General features: G+C 28.2%; 7 protein-coding genes across 7 annotated transcripts; 2 read left to right on the top strand and 5 right to left on the bottom strand.

The window, feature by feature from the left end:
• Positions 1-104: 104 nt before the first annotated feature.
• T551_01383 (mitochondrial processing peptidase) lies at positions 105-1,922 on the bottom strand (the record flags this gene model as incomplete). The annotated part of the gene is made up of 9 exons (XM_018373646.1): positions 105-154; positions 197-482; positions 507-523; positions 591-636; positions 680-722; positions 770-854; positions 899-1,258; positions 1,303-1,710; positions 1,760-1,922. 9 exons carry the CDS (start codon positions 1,920-1,922, stop codon positions 105-107), a joined length of 1,458 nt encoding a protein of 485 aa, XP_018230301.1.
• A 213-nt stretch (positions 1,923-2,135) lies between these two features.
• On the top strand, positions 2,136-2,932 carry T551_01382 (uncharacterized protein; the record flags this gene model as incomplete). Its single annotated transcript, XM_018373645.1, has 7 exons — positions 2,136-2,226; positions 2,279-2,338; positions 2,386-2,409; positions 2,456-2,630; positions 2,672-2,706; positions 2,753-2,860; positions 2,904-2,932. 7 exons carry the CDS (start codon positions 2,136-2,138, stop codon positions 2,930-2,932), a joined length of 522 nt encoding a protein of 173 aa, XP_018230300.1.
• A 171-nt stretch (positions 2,933-3,103) lies between these two features.
• Positions 3,104-4,440, bottom strand: T551_01381 (uncharacterized protein; the record flags this gene model as incomplete). The annotated part of the gene is made up of 8 exons (XM_018373644.1): positions 3,104-3,175; positions 3,227-3,289; positions 3,339-3,466; positions 3,514-3,590; positions 3,628-3,712; positions 3,808-3,973; positions 4,009-4,209; positions 4,270-4,440. 8 exons carry the CDS (start codon positions 4,438-4,440, stop codon positions 3,104-3,106), a joined length of 963 nt encoding a protein of 320 aa, XP_018230299.1.
• Positions 4,441-4,615: 175 nt separating this feature from the next.
• T551_01380 (uncharacterized protein) lies at positions 4,616-5,167 on the bottom strand (the record flags this gene model as incomplete). The annotated part of the gene is made up of 5 exons (XM_018373643.1): positions 4,616-4,635; positions 4,676-4,750; positions 4,794-4,911; positions 4,958-5,032; positions 5,081-5,167. 5 exons carry the CDS (start codon positions 5,165-5,167, stop codon positions 4,616-4,618), a joined length of 375 nt encoding a protein of 124 aa, XP_018230298.1.
• Positions 5,168-5,818: 651 nt separating this feature from the next.
• Positions 5,819-7,141, bottom strand: T551_01379 (protein-arginine omega-N methyltransferase HMT1; the record flags this gene model as incomplete). Its single annotated transcript, XM_018373642.1, has 8 exons — positions 5,819-5,836; positions 5,875-6,009; positions 6,052-6,094; positions 6,143-6,154; positions 6,198-6,477; positions 6,526-6,613; positions 6,656-6,862; positions 6,914-7,141. 8 exons carry the CDS (start codon positions 7,139-7,141, stop codon positions 5,819-5,821), a joined length of 1,011 nt encoding a protein of 336 aa, XP_018230297.1.
• Positions 7,142-7,452: 311 nt separating this feature from the next.
• Positions 7,453-8,717, bottom strand: T551_01378 (ketoreductase; the record flags this gene model as incomplete). The annotated part of the gene is made up of 7 exons (XM_018373641.1): positions 7,453-7,722; positions 7,770-7,938; positions 7,985-8,123; positions 8,165-8,278; positions 8,321-8,480; positions 8,524-8,645; positions 8,684-8,717. The coding sequence occupies 7 exons, from the start codon at positions 8,715-8,717 to the stop codon at positions 7,453-7,455; spliced, it is 1,008 nt and encodes a 335-aa protein (XP_018230296.1).
• A 118-nt stretch (positions 8,718-8,835) lies between these two features.
• On the top strand, positions 8,836-13,399 carry T551_01377 (uncharacterized protein; the record flags this gene model as incomplete). The annotated part of the gene is made up of 14 exons (XM_018373640.1): positions 8,836-8,992; positions 9,038-9,142; positions 9,188-9,284; positions 9,349-9,419; positions 9,466-9,810; positions 9,857-10,936; positions 10,981-11,609; positions 11,650-11,815; positions 11,862-11,950; positions 11,994-12,224; positions 12,266-12,576; positions 12,620-12,698; positions 12,749-12,869; positions 12,909-13,399. The coding sequence occupies 14 exons, from the start codon at positions 8,836-8,838 to the stop codon at positions 13,397-13,399; spliced, it is 3,972 nt and encodes a 1,323-aa protein (XP_018230295.1).
• Between the last annotated feature and the right edge of the window lie 139 nt (positions 13,400-13,538).

The following is a 13,538-nucleotide window of genomic DNA, read 5'->3' as shown; positions in this document are numbered from 1 at the left end:
TAAACATTAATTATTTTTATAAAATCTTAGTACCATGTATAATACAATAATTTATCTGCATTGCAGTTTATTATACTCACCATCTATTAAGTGACCTGTAAGAGTTAATAGGATATTGTTATATAAGGATTCACAAACATGTTTGCGCAAATGCCTATAAATAATAAGTAATTGCATAGAAAGAAAAGAAGCATACGATTATAATCAAGCAACCCTTCGATAGATCCGACTGCACTAATAGCGATATCTGCATCCCAAAGTTTGCTTTGTGCTACTCTTTGAACATCTTTTTCTGTAATTTTTGAAATATGTTTATCTACTTCATATGGTGTCATGCGCCTGCCACATGTAACAATCTGCCGTCCAATATCCTCTGCAACAGCTGTAGTCCCATCTAATCCCAGAAGCAAACTTGCTTTTAGCTGTGCTTTTGCTCTTTCGACTTCTGGTTTTGTAACAGAAAGACTTAAACGGCTCCATTCCTATTCATGTTAAACAATATATACGTATAATAATAAATAGTCTTGCTTTTAATGTAAAATGAACTATTAGAAATATTAATTCAAGAATATTAATTTTAAAATTCTTACTTAAATCATCCAAAGATGTTAGATTCTCAGAAACAAGATAAATGCCCTATAAAATCAAAATAGTGTAAATTATTAATCATATAACCTACCCAAAGTCCTGTATCTGAATAACTTGTTGAAAAAGACATAAAACTATCTTTTTTAGTTTTTATAATACATTCCCTTATTTTAAAGTCTACCTATTTGCAAGACTATATTTTGAAACAACACCACTTAATTTACTACTAAGATGGGAAGCCGATCCTAATGTGCGATCCCAATTACCTAATATTATAAACAAATGATTAAAATTTTATAAATAAACTTACCCACAATCGCTTGCATTACTAACATTATCCAATAATCAGGGTGCTTCCATGAGACTCCTTCAACAGCAATAGCAATATTTGCTGTTGGTGAAGTATCATCTCGAATTCGCACCTCTGACCCTACAAATTTAGGAGCAGCACCTCGAGATGAACCAATATTAACAGGATTCGGAGAAGTCGGAAGATTAGAAAAATACTTTTCTGCTAGTTCTACAAGTTGTTCATGTGAAACTCCACCTGCTCCAACTAGAACCATACGATCAGCTGTATAATTTTCATTTATATATGAGATAAGATGTTCATGTTTCATTGAAAGAATGTTTTCTTTTGGTCCAAGAATAGTACATCCTAATGGATGTCCTAAATTAAATAAGCTATAATATTAAATATATAGCAAATAAAACCTTGATAAGCAGTTGCATGCAAATGATCAAAAACAACTTCTTCTATTTGCTTGTCAACTTCCTCTTGCTCTCTAAGTATCACATCACGTTCTCTATCAATAGCAGATGCTTCAAATTTTGAATTTTGCAAAATATCAGCAAGAATATCAACCACTTTAGGAACATCATCTCGAAAAGATTTAGCATAGTATACCGTCTGTTCCCTGCTAGTATACGCATTTAAATGTGCTCCCATATTCTCAATTTCTAATTCAAGTTCTTGTTGTGTACGAGATTTGGTACCTTTAAAGGCTAAATGTTCAAGAAAGTGTGCAACACCATTACTTTCTGCAGATTCCGATCTAGAACCAGAATCAATCCATACGCCAACTGTTGCAGTTTGTGAATGTGGAAAGCTTTCAGATGCAACTATCTGTTGTCAACAAATAGTGTTTTATATTATCAAATATTAAAAAACCTGTAAATCCATTCTGAAGAGTTGTAGTTTCTGTTTTTAAAAGAAAATCAGAAACTGATGCATATTTTCTAAAGGGAATTGCATTTTTAGGATACACTGAAAGACATTTGTTATGAAAACATCTCTTTAATACATGTTTCAAAAATCCAGTTTGAAATTTCATTTTTTTGTGCAATTTTTCTATTTTTATTAGTAAAAAATGAATAAAAAACTAATAATACTTATTAAAATTATTAAAATAATCTATATATTCAAAAATATTGTTAAATTAGCTTAAATAATTGATTATACACTTTTGACGTATGTTAGAAATATTTTTCGTTGAAAACTGATTAACGAATATTTAAAAATTCAAAAACATTAAAAAATAGATTAAATGGTGCAAAGAAACTTGATTACTTTAAGAAATTTAAAAAATATTCCTTCTTTTACATCTATTCTCTTTGGAACGGCAAAATTTCATAGCAGTAAAGTCGCTTTTTTGTAAAATATACAATTTGTTAATAATTTGTTTTCAAGAGCACCCTACATGCTTTAAAACATCTTTTATAAGACAAGGACTTGGTCCAGCACCTCCTCGTAGGTTTTGTTTCTTTTAAATGTGTTATTTTGACATGGTTATATAGAAATCGTTATTGGTTCAGTAAATGGTACTTATATTTTTATTGTTTTGTTGTGAAGAAATCATAATAATAGATCCTTCACCTGTACCTACACCGTCTCCTATGCATGGAAGCTATCACTGGACATTTGAACGACTTATTTCTTTATCTTTGGTGCCATTAGTTATGGCACCTTTTGTAGGTTCAAGTACAAATCTCATTCTTGATGCAGGACTTTCACTAGCACTTATTGTTCATTCTCATATTGGGTAAAATTATATTCATGAATTTCTTTTTTAATTAATCTTAGGTTTGATACATGTATTACAGATTATTTTCCTAAGCGTAAAGTTTTGTATATTTTTTGTAAATGATTAAAAAATAAATATAGGAGAATATGGATCTTTTTCTACATTTATGAGATGGGTGCTACGAGGGGCAACATGCCTTGTTTTTGCTGGGCTTTATGAATTCGAAACAAATGACGTTGGAATTACAGGTAAGCAAAGTATTCATTATGATAAAACTTATTATTTTCATAGAAGGAATTAAACGTATTTGGAAAGCATAACAAACAGACAATGTATGGATCACTTTTCATGGTCATAAATTAAATAGTAAAATAATGTTTACTAAAAAGTATGGATTTTGAAATAGAAACATTATGACCTGCTTAATAAACCAATATTCATATTGTTTAGAAAATAGCATAAATGGAATATACTATATTTCTTTTTAAAATTTAAAAACCTACCATAAAAATTAACATATGTTTCAACACTAATTGTTTTACTTGTTCTTTAGTATATCCAAGCTATATAAATAGGTTAATTGGTCCTAAAAGACGTATTCTAACAAAACATACCTCTTTAAGATATCCCTCTAGTTCCCCCTGGTCAGTTGAAGACAATTTCATTCCACTAATAACCTTTTTTAAAAAAGTAAAATACTATCGCATAAAAAGTAAAAGAATATACCTTATAAAACCCAGGAGGCCCACAGACAAAAATTTTAATATTTCTTGATAAAGGATCTGGAAGGTGGGTTTTAAGAAGATCTTTATCAATTCTTCCTGATGCACCTTTCCAACCCTCAGGAGGATTATCTTTAGAAAATGTCAAATAAATATTTAATTTCTTTAAATATTTCTACCTAAAACGTAGACTACATTAAACCTATCTGGATATTTTTTTCTTAATTGTTCAAATTCACTATATAATAGTATATCTCTTTCAGAAACCTAAAATATATTAAACAGACAATAACATAAAAATAAGTCTTTCATTAGCTGTAATTAATGTAACACGAGTTTTTTCCTCCTTATTTCCAAAAATTTTACGGATAAACTGATCTAGTTTTCTTGTCAACAAATTTAATGGAAAAAAACACAACATATATATATATATATATATATAAAGCAAAAAATAAAAAAAAAGGACTCCTTACACATAGGCGTAATACCAGTACCCCCTGCAATCAATATAACATGCTCATGCATATTCTGACTCCACAAATATTTAGGAACTGGTCCTTTAAATAACAACTTGTCGTTAATTTTCATTCCATGAATATAAGAACTCATAGGTCCATTATCATATTTTTTAATAAGAAGCTCAAGATACCCTACACATACCCATTAGCAAAAACAATATAATACGTATAAAAAGCAATTCCTTTTGTATCTTCATCTGAAACAGGCGTATACGCCCTAATAACAGGAGGTTGTAATGGAAGCTCAACTCGTGTAAGTAATGCAGATGCTACTTGAAGTCCTGAAACACTATTTTTTGTTGGCAAATCAAATCTAAAAATCTTGCAATTATGATTAAAATCTGTAATTCTAGATAACTTAAATACATTAGAACAATTAATAAGAAATATAGAGCTTCATAAAGTGTAAAAACTTACCGTTAACTCAATCCATTCTTTATTATCAACAAATGTAGGTTCTGTGAGACCCCATTTCAATCCAAACATTTTGGAAAAAGGTATGCCAAGCCGGAAAACGTGATATGCTCCATATCCAAGTAAACCTGTCAATCCAATGTAAAATAAAGCTCTACTAGGCCTGCAAACCATTTTTTAAAGGTTAAAATAAGTGCAATAAAGCGATGACGGCGATGTAAAGAAATATGGGGCAAAAAGAAAGATAAAATGAAAAATAGAATAATGAAAAGAAAAATAACAAATATATATAAAACAAAATCAATATTTGTATCTTTATATATTTCTAAAGTAAGAATAATAATAATAATTATACAGCTTCCTCAACCACTACATTGTTAACTAATGAAAAAAAGAAAAAAATATAAACCTGTTGTTTGAAGACCTTTAGCACCACCAGAAACACTTACGAATTGAACATAAGTATATAGTTTTTCTTTTGCATCTATAGAAAATAAGAAGTGTATTTATATATTGTACAGACATACTTTCTTCATCATTACGTTTTCTTGATAACCGAAGACGCATACGGTGCGGAACAGACTTAATACCATTCTTAAACAATTCTTTATTAAGTTGCGGGTCAATACGAACGTCCTTTGTACCCTGAAAACAAATAAGTAAAAAATTATTTTGATATAAAGTCATCAACCATATGAAGGTATGCAAACTTGCGAATAGCCTTAATTGCAGATGGAGCACGCTTCTTAAATGAGCATCCAAAAACCTTAAAGTATAAGTATCCAGAAAAAAAGAAAAACAAGAATATAAAGACCCTTTTGTGCAAATGAATTGTATAATCTCTTGTAACTACATCTGAAATTGCAGAACGAGTAACTTTTGTCTTTTTGGAGAATTTCATAACTAATTAAGAGATAATATAAGAAAAATGAAAAAGAATGTATTATTATATACTTAGTATAGGATAATTAAAGGATTAAACAAAAACTTTGATATTAGAAATTTTTTTGACGTTCTATTATAATAACGAATATCGAAAAATATAAAAAATCAATATAAAACATAAAACAATATTTTTAGAAATAAAAGAAACATAACAAAATAAAAACAACTTGCTTATGAACCTACTCCTCTAAAACAAAAACGTGTTGTAAAGTTTTTATAAAAACTAAAAAAAATCTTAAAAGATGTTTTTGTTATAACAAATAATAATAATAATGAACGAATTGTAAAAAATAATATTTTTAATATTTGAACAAATCTATTATAATATTTATATTTGATATAAGATTTTGGTAAAATAATTTTTGTGGGAAAACTAGCCTAAAAAACATGAATAAAACGTTCTCTATGATAGGTTAGTTCTATATTTTAATAACAATAGGTTTGAATATTTAATTTTGAGTTTTTTTTTTGATAAAGAATCTAAAAATTAAAAATCAAAATTTATGAAAATAAATGATTTTATTTAAGACAAAAAAAATCCTTTTTTTATATTTAGAAAATAAGTATTTCAAAATAGTATAATAGATAATAGGTGAAAGATTTTCATTTAAGGATTGTTTAACACCTAATTGAAGTTAAAAGAGTTTTGTTGTGTTAAATTACCAACATTGTATATGAACATATTCCGTTAATAGGTTTATCACTTTTATCAAATCTATATTCAATTGTAATATCTAAATCACGATGATTTTCTTGATTTGGACCATTGGTTATTGTACCATATATAATTTCACCTTCCTATAGAAAATCAATAATAAGAAAAAGTATATTTAAAACTACATTAACAGAAATTACATCATTGAGATAAAAAACAGTTTGTTTCCTGTAGGTGAAATAAGATATTAAGAAAGAAAAACAATTAAATACTTACCAATGAGTATATCTATCATATATTTAATTTAAAAAATAAAAAAATAAAGTAATACTTAGCATGTGGACCAGTACTAAACCTAACAGGTTTATAGCACGCCTCGAATTCTATGTCAAACCATGCAATAATTGCATGGATATAATCTTTTCTCCGAGATTTTAATTCCCAATTTTTTGTAAAAGATAGATCTTCTTTTTTAGCATTATAAAGATTCAGGGTTAAAAGACGGTAAGGATCTGTTACAACCGCACGAAATTCTACTGTATCAACCAAAGGTTCTTTCATTGCGAGTTTTTGAATAGGTGTAAAATTAAATCCATATACATCATTCCAAACTAAAAACAATAATAAGATAAAAAGACCCAAAAATTCAAATCATTTACATCCAATCTTTTCCTCTTTATATTCTGCATCCTCAATTCCAGCAATAAACATAGTAGCCTTATTAGGAAACATAAGTCCACCTTCCTTCTAATATTTTCTTAGAAGAATAAAAATACAAATCAAACGAACCAAATATGCGTCCCGCGCAATAATCACTGTTTCTAACATACTTTCATAAAGAAGGAAATATCCCATCCATTCTGACACAATAATATCTACTTTATCAACAGGAAGAGTAATATCTTCCATCCTCCCTTTAATCAAAAGAATCTTATCTGATAACCCATTGATTTTAACAATTTCTTCTGCCTGATGAATAATATCTGACATATCAATCTAGTATAAAAGTAATTAGATATATTTTTTATAAATAAATGTTCTGTTTACACCAATAACAAGTTTTGCTCCTGCTTTTGCTGCAAACATGCTTAAAATCCCTGTACCACATCCTATATCTAATACAATTTTATCTTGAAATAAATGTTTATTTTCATAAATAGCATCTCGGTAAGAAAGAGTTCGGACCTCATCTTTTAACATTTCTTCATGAATTCCATAATGTGCATATGAATCATAGTATCTAAGATCATACTGAGTCAGTTCACCTTTTTTCATACTTGTAAGAGCTTATTTTTATTAAGTTTTTCAAAAAAATCTTAAACTAAAAGTATGATGTTCGAAAATCTGTATAAAAAAGATGATTTATATATATATAAAATGAATCAAAGATTTATTTCTAAGACTTATAGACTTCCTTTTAAAAATATATATTAAAATCTTTTGAAAATTTTAGTTTTAATTTTTTACGTTAAGCTTTGAGATTTAAAATAATTATAAATTTTAATATAAATACATAAAATCATAACAAAAATTATATCAATATGGAAATATATTTCAATAATATATATGAGTAAATAAAAACATATTTATGTGCTATTAGCAAATTGTTTCTGCAAAGCTTTATTTCGAATCTTTTGAAGCACTTTTAAGTTATGCTTGAGAAAATATGAGCGACTTAATTTGAAAACCACATTCTCTAAAAGCCAATTTAGAATAGAATGAGAAGGATACGGTGTCGTGGTGTAGGGTGTAGATGCTCCTCTTTGTAAACCAACTGATTGAAGAGCTGTTTTTACAAACAATTTGGGTGTAGGAACAAAAAAAGATGGTTTCTTAATTTTTGACATTGATGAAACCTAAATTATGAATTAAAATAGTTTTTTCCGAAAATAAGAGAATCTACAACAAAATATGAATTCAGCAATTGAACAGTAATACCTTCAGGTTTTAATTCTTCTGCTAATGCTTGGCTCCATGTTGTTAAAAAAGCCTTGCTTCCTGAATATGTACTTAAAAGAGGCGTAGGAAAAATTCCACTGAATGATCCCATTGTTAATATAAGCCCATTTTTTCTAATTTTCCAATAAGTTATATGAAAAATATCCACATTTAATTAACCTTCTAATCATTCCGGGAATAACAAGCTTTGTCACTCTAAGAGTTGCTATACAATTAATTGTTATAATATCAGAAATTTCACAAGAAGAAGTTAATGAAAATGGTGTTGGCATTTGATGAGATAACCCGACATTATTTACTAATTCTTTTAAGTACCAAATCATTTTTTTCATAATATACCTAAAATCTTTATATCTAGATCCCGAATAATCTCGTTCAAAGCTTCATAATCTTTATCCTTTAACTTTGAAAAATCCATAGTATGAACAATTGTTTTAGTTGCATAGGTATTTTCTTTAAATAAGGACTACTTATTTAACAAAAATATATATTTACCTATTTCTTGCGATAAAGCTTTAAGCTTATCTTTAGACCTAGAAATTATAATAACATTAAACCCTCGTTCAGAAAGCTGAAGCGAAAATTCACGGCCAATTCCTTCTGAAGCACCTGTAATAATTGCCCAGGCACCTGACCTTGTTTGAAATTTCTCTAACTTATTTTCTTAAAAATAAAAAAATAAAACAAAAACAAACTACTTGAAGTCCCTTAGCAAGAAATATTTCGTATATAAGCTTTTTTAATGACCAAGCAAAAGTAAAAAGATAAAGAAAGCCTATAAGACTAATCAAACGAAGAAAAACTCCAGCTTTTTGATATTCTATAAAATTAATTTCTTATATTTAAAGACAAATATACCTTCAAAAATTTCTAATAAAATACTAAAGTCCATTGTTAATATGTTTTTTTTTCATATTAAGAAAAATGATGTCGGTATCGTTTCATATTACCTATTACTTCAACGTCCATTTTTTGCCAAAATATAAAAATTTCGTTGAAAAGGCATTAAAATGGAGAATAAAGCTATTCTCAACCATAAAAATCACGGGATACAGTCTCATTCATCTACTGATCCTCTTTTTGAGCCACTTCATCGAGCTAGTACGGCAATTAATATGTGCATAACAAGAGACGAAAATTATCCAGAAATTGGCGATATTTTAACACGTTTGATGACGGAGAAGTACTTTTAAATTCTTTTTAATTATTTAGAGGGATATTCTTCTGATTATAATTTGCCTTTGCATTTTTTTTGGAAGCCATTTTCACGTATTTCAGTGATGAATATACCAGATGCTATTTTCGAACAATATAATAGTAAAGAGAATTTTATAATAATATTTTTATCTTAATCAATCCTAGAAACGGAGTGTTATACACAAATGGGACTTTTTCCTGAAATACAAAGAGCATGGATTACAGTAGATAATAGATTGTATTTATGGAATTATCTAAATGGGTAAGACATATTAAACGCTCTTTTTAAGCGTTTGCTATGCAAACGTATGAACTGATTCGGTAAGTGAGGATTTTCAATCTTATGAAGATTTGGATCGAACAATTATTTGTATTAAGTTAGTAAAACCTAGGCCTGGTAAAATACTTGAATCTATGTGGATGTGTTGACGGCCGTTCATTAGGTGTTTTTATTGATTCAATTGAATTCTTGCTTGTTATTTCTACGTTGAATGATATTTTTCTTCTAGGTGTAGAATATTTAACTTCTAAATCATCAGAAAATGCTAAAGAACTTGTTTTTTATTCAACAAAAATGTCTATTTCTGTTTCAGGTATCGATGTTTTGTGCATAGAAGGTACTGTGGATGGGCGTATTTTTTTTTCTGGAAAACAGGATGATAGTATTTACGAGATTTTATATCAAGTCGATGATGGATGGTTTTCTAAAAGATGTAGTAAAGTGAATCATACTGGAACTGTAATCGATCGCTTTGTTCCAAAAGGACTTTGGTTTAATTGGAAAAATGGTTTTTTTTTTTTTTAATTTTTTTAATTTTCTATAATATTTTTTAGAAACAATTTTACAACTTGTAACAGACAATTCAAGAAATTTATTATATGCATTAACATCTAAGTCATCTATTCGTGCATATCATCTAGCAAATCAACAAAGTCTTAATCATGTTATAAGCTATTCTTACCGTTCAATTGTTGCACATGCTCAAATGGTTAATGCTAGTTCTTCTCTTTTAGATCCACGAACAACAACTATTATTTCATTAGCGCCTGTACCTTTAAGCGAGTCTAGTCAAATCTATCTTATTGCTATTACATCTACTGGTTGTAGATTGTATTTAAGAGCATCAAGATCTAGTTGGAGCATAAACGGGCCTCCTTCTACAATGACATGTACACATGTTAGATTTCCACCGGTTGATTCTGATAATAAGCAAGAAGATTATAAAGTTCAACCAAGTAATATTTCATATAAGGTTTTAAATAATAACACTCTTTTAAATTCTTTATCTTCGTTTATTTTAACTTCTATTCGTATTGGTCATGTTTTCTCTCCAGGTTATTTTTTAGCATTTAAATCTTCTGCTTCAGTATCAGAGGGTGACAAACTTTTTGCTTCTGCAGCAGATACTGGTAGAATTCTTCATGGAACACTTAATAATCATCGTTTATCATTAGTTGAAACAGCTGGATGGATACCTTTAGAAGGTTATGTCCAAGCAGTTTCACTACTTACACCACCAACATATTGTCCTAATGAATTGAAAACTCAGTATAATGTATTTTCTCCTCAAATAGCAGTGTTAACAAATACTGGTGTACATATTATACAAAGGAGAAATAATTTTCAAATTCTTTATTCTGCTATAAAATATGGTGCATCTACTCTTAATGGAGTTGAAGGAGAAATTCAATCTTTTTTTGAAATGGTTGGACAAGCTGAAGGCTGTGCAACATGTTTAGGTTTGATTTGTGGAAAAATTGATACAATATCTCAGCCTGATGAATATTATAATACTAAATATTTTTCCAATAGAAACAATATATTAGCTGATTCTGATATTATTGAAATTGCTCGGAAATATTATATTGAATTTGGCGGTAAACCGTTTACTAAACAAACACAATATAAATTTGGTAGGGTTGGTCTTTTAAATTTAGCTATTTTTTAAAGAATTTAGGACAAGAAGTGTTAGATTTGGATAATGTCCAACTTTCAGCTCGCCATGATGGCTTAGTTATATATATAGCTAGAAGTATTGGAGAATTATGGAAAAAGCCATTTATAAAACATACCATCAATAAAAAGTTATCCATTAAGACTTATTCAAGCAATTTTCCCACAACTACATTACTTCGTATTCGATCAGAATTTGTTACATTACTTGAGTTTCTTGATAACAATAAATCATATATAAAAGGACTTGTTGCACCTGACCAGCTCTCTGGATCAATGAGTCGTTCTGAGGAGATATCTTTTCAAGCCGAACATAGGGCTCTTCATGCTTTAATTCTATTGATACGTAGGATTATTGAAGGATTATCTTTTGTATGTGTCCTTATAGATGATACACCATCAAAATTGCATGATATAATTTCATCTCTTTCTAAACAAAGTCAAGATAATTGCTTAAAGCTTACTTTTGAAGATCTTTTTTCTAAAGAATCAGGAAAAGAATTAGCAAAAGATTTGGTTACAGCTATTGTTAATAAACAATTGGCTGGAGGAGGAAGTGTAGATGCTGTTAGTGAGTCTTTAAGAAAAAGATGCGGTGGATTTTGTAGTGCAGATGATGTTATTATGTATAAGGTTTTTTTTCTTCTTAAAAAAATTTATCTTATTTTTTTAGGCTATTGAACAATTAAGACGAGCAAAAGAAAAGTTTGAATTTAGTGATGAAAAAAAGAGGTCTTTACAGGAATGTCTTCGTCTTTTCATGAAAATTGCTTCTAATTTGACTTTGGAAAATCTAAATGAAACTGTTGCTGAATTTAGAGATTTAGGGTTTCATACAGGTTTTTTTTCATTTTAATTTTAGATAATTTTTTAAAACCATTTAAGGCGCTGTAGAATTATGCTTAGCGGTTGCTAAAGCTTTTGATCCTGATGATTTGTCTTTATCATATATTATAGATGGGCATCCACTAAATGTTTGATTCATCTATTCTCGTATTAATTCTAATAATTTTTAAGGATTTTCGACATTATTATTATACTCAGCGCATGAAATATTACTCACTAATTTTTGAAACTCTTTATGACATTGATAAAATAATTGAAGAGACTTTAGATAATGATAATTCAAATATTACCTTATTGAGAGATGATACATACAAAACTGCATATTTATCAAGAGATAAATTGTTTCATTATTCTCTATATGATTGGTATGTTGAACGTGGAATGTTGGAGCGAATTTTAAATGTTAGTATTCATAATTATTAAAAAAGTATTTAATTGTTTAGATTGAAACACCATATGTTCAGACATATTTAGAAAGAAGAAGCATTAATGATCTTGATTTAGCTGATCTTTTATGGCAATATCATTCAAAACATGGTTCATTTTATGAGGCTGCACGTGTTTTATATGAATTAGCACAAAGCAATTTTCCTATTACTTTAGGCCAAAGAATGGAATATCTTAGTCGTGGAAAGGGTTTATGTAATTGTGATGTTTCATTAGAAATTAGACCAATGATGAATAAGCTGGCACATGATTTACAAGAAGAACTTGACGTGATTACTATTCAAGATGACATTATTCAATCTATTCGGTATAAACAATTATAATTATAAATATATATTTATTTTCTATAGTAATGATGAAAGATTAAGTGTTGAGAAAAAGCATGAGATGATAAGAAATCTTGATGGGAAATTAATACCTCTTACAGAAGTAAGTTACTTTTATATTTTTTTAAAAAATATGGCTCATTTTAATTAAAGCTTTTTAATAAATATGCCGATCTTTTAGGCTATGGTGAAATATGTTTAGCAATATTTCATGTTTCAGATTATAGAGGAAAAGCTGATATTATTCAGTGTTGGGAAAAAATTATAACTAAAGGTATATTTTAAAGCTATATTTTTTTTTAATGAAGATTAGAAAATAATCTTGCTTTTAATAAAGATATTAAAGCATATGAAGCTATTTCAGAGCTTATTCGTAGATTAGGTAGAAAATTTGGATCTTCTGAAAATGTCTTTCCTCTCGAAGATCTTGTTCCAATGTTAGAAGTATATAGTTTTGAAAGACAAGATGATGGAGTCCCCCAGGGCTGGGTTATAGAATCTTTTCTTTCAGCAGGAGTTTCTCATGGGCTAATTTTTTCTATTTTGGATGAAATGATAGACCGTCGTGAAAGTCCTTGGCAAACAAAATCTGCTTTAATCTTTTTAATTAAAGAAGCTGTACACTTAATAACTTTATGGGTAAAAGCTAATACTAAAGCTGGTTTTGGACGCAATGAGCGTCCATTAATGAAAAATGATATTGTTTTGATTGCTTTAAACAAATATTCTGTTCTAGTTTCCAATAATATGAAATTAAAAGAATCTATTATAAGATTAATTAACGATATAAATAAAATAATTTAATTTAATTTGAGATTTTAAAAAAGTGTAAATTATTTATGGTAAAAATTATAGAAACAAAATATATAACATTGGTAGATAATCAACATTAATTATTTCAATTTTTGGTAAATACTAGTTTTTGTATTAGTATGTAATATTT

Source organism: Pneumocystis jirovecii, assembly GCF_001477535.1.
Source record: "Pneumocystis jirovecii RU7 chromosome Unknown supercont1.5, whole genome shotgun sequence".
NCBI lineage: Eukaryota > Fungi > Ascomycota > Pneumocystomycetes > Pneumocystales > Pneumocystaceae > Pneumocystis > Pneumocystis jirovecii.
Note: the sequence above shows the minus strand (reverse complement) of the source record. Positions and strands in the feature narration are given on the sequence as shown.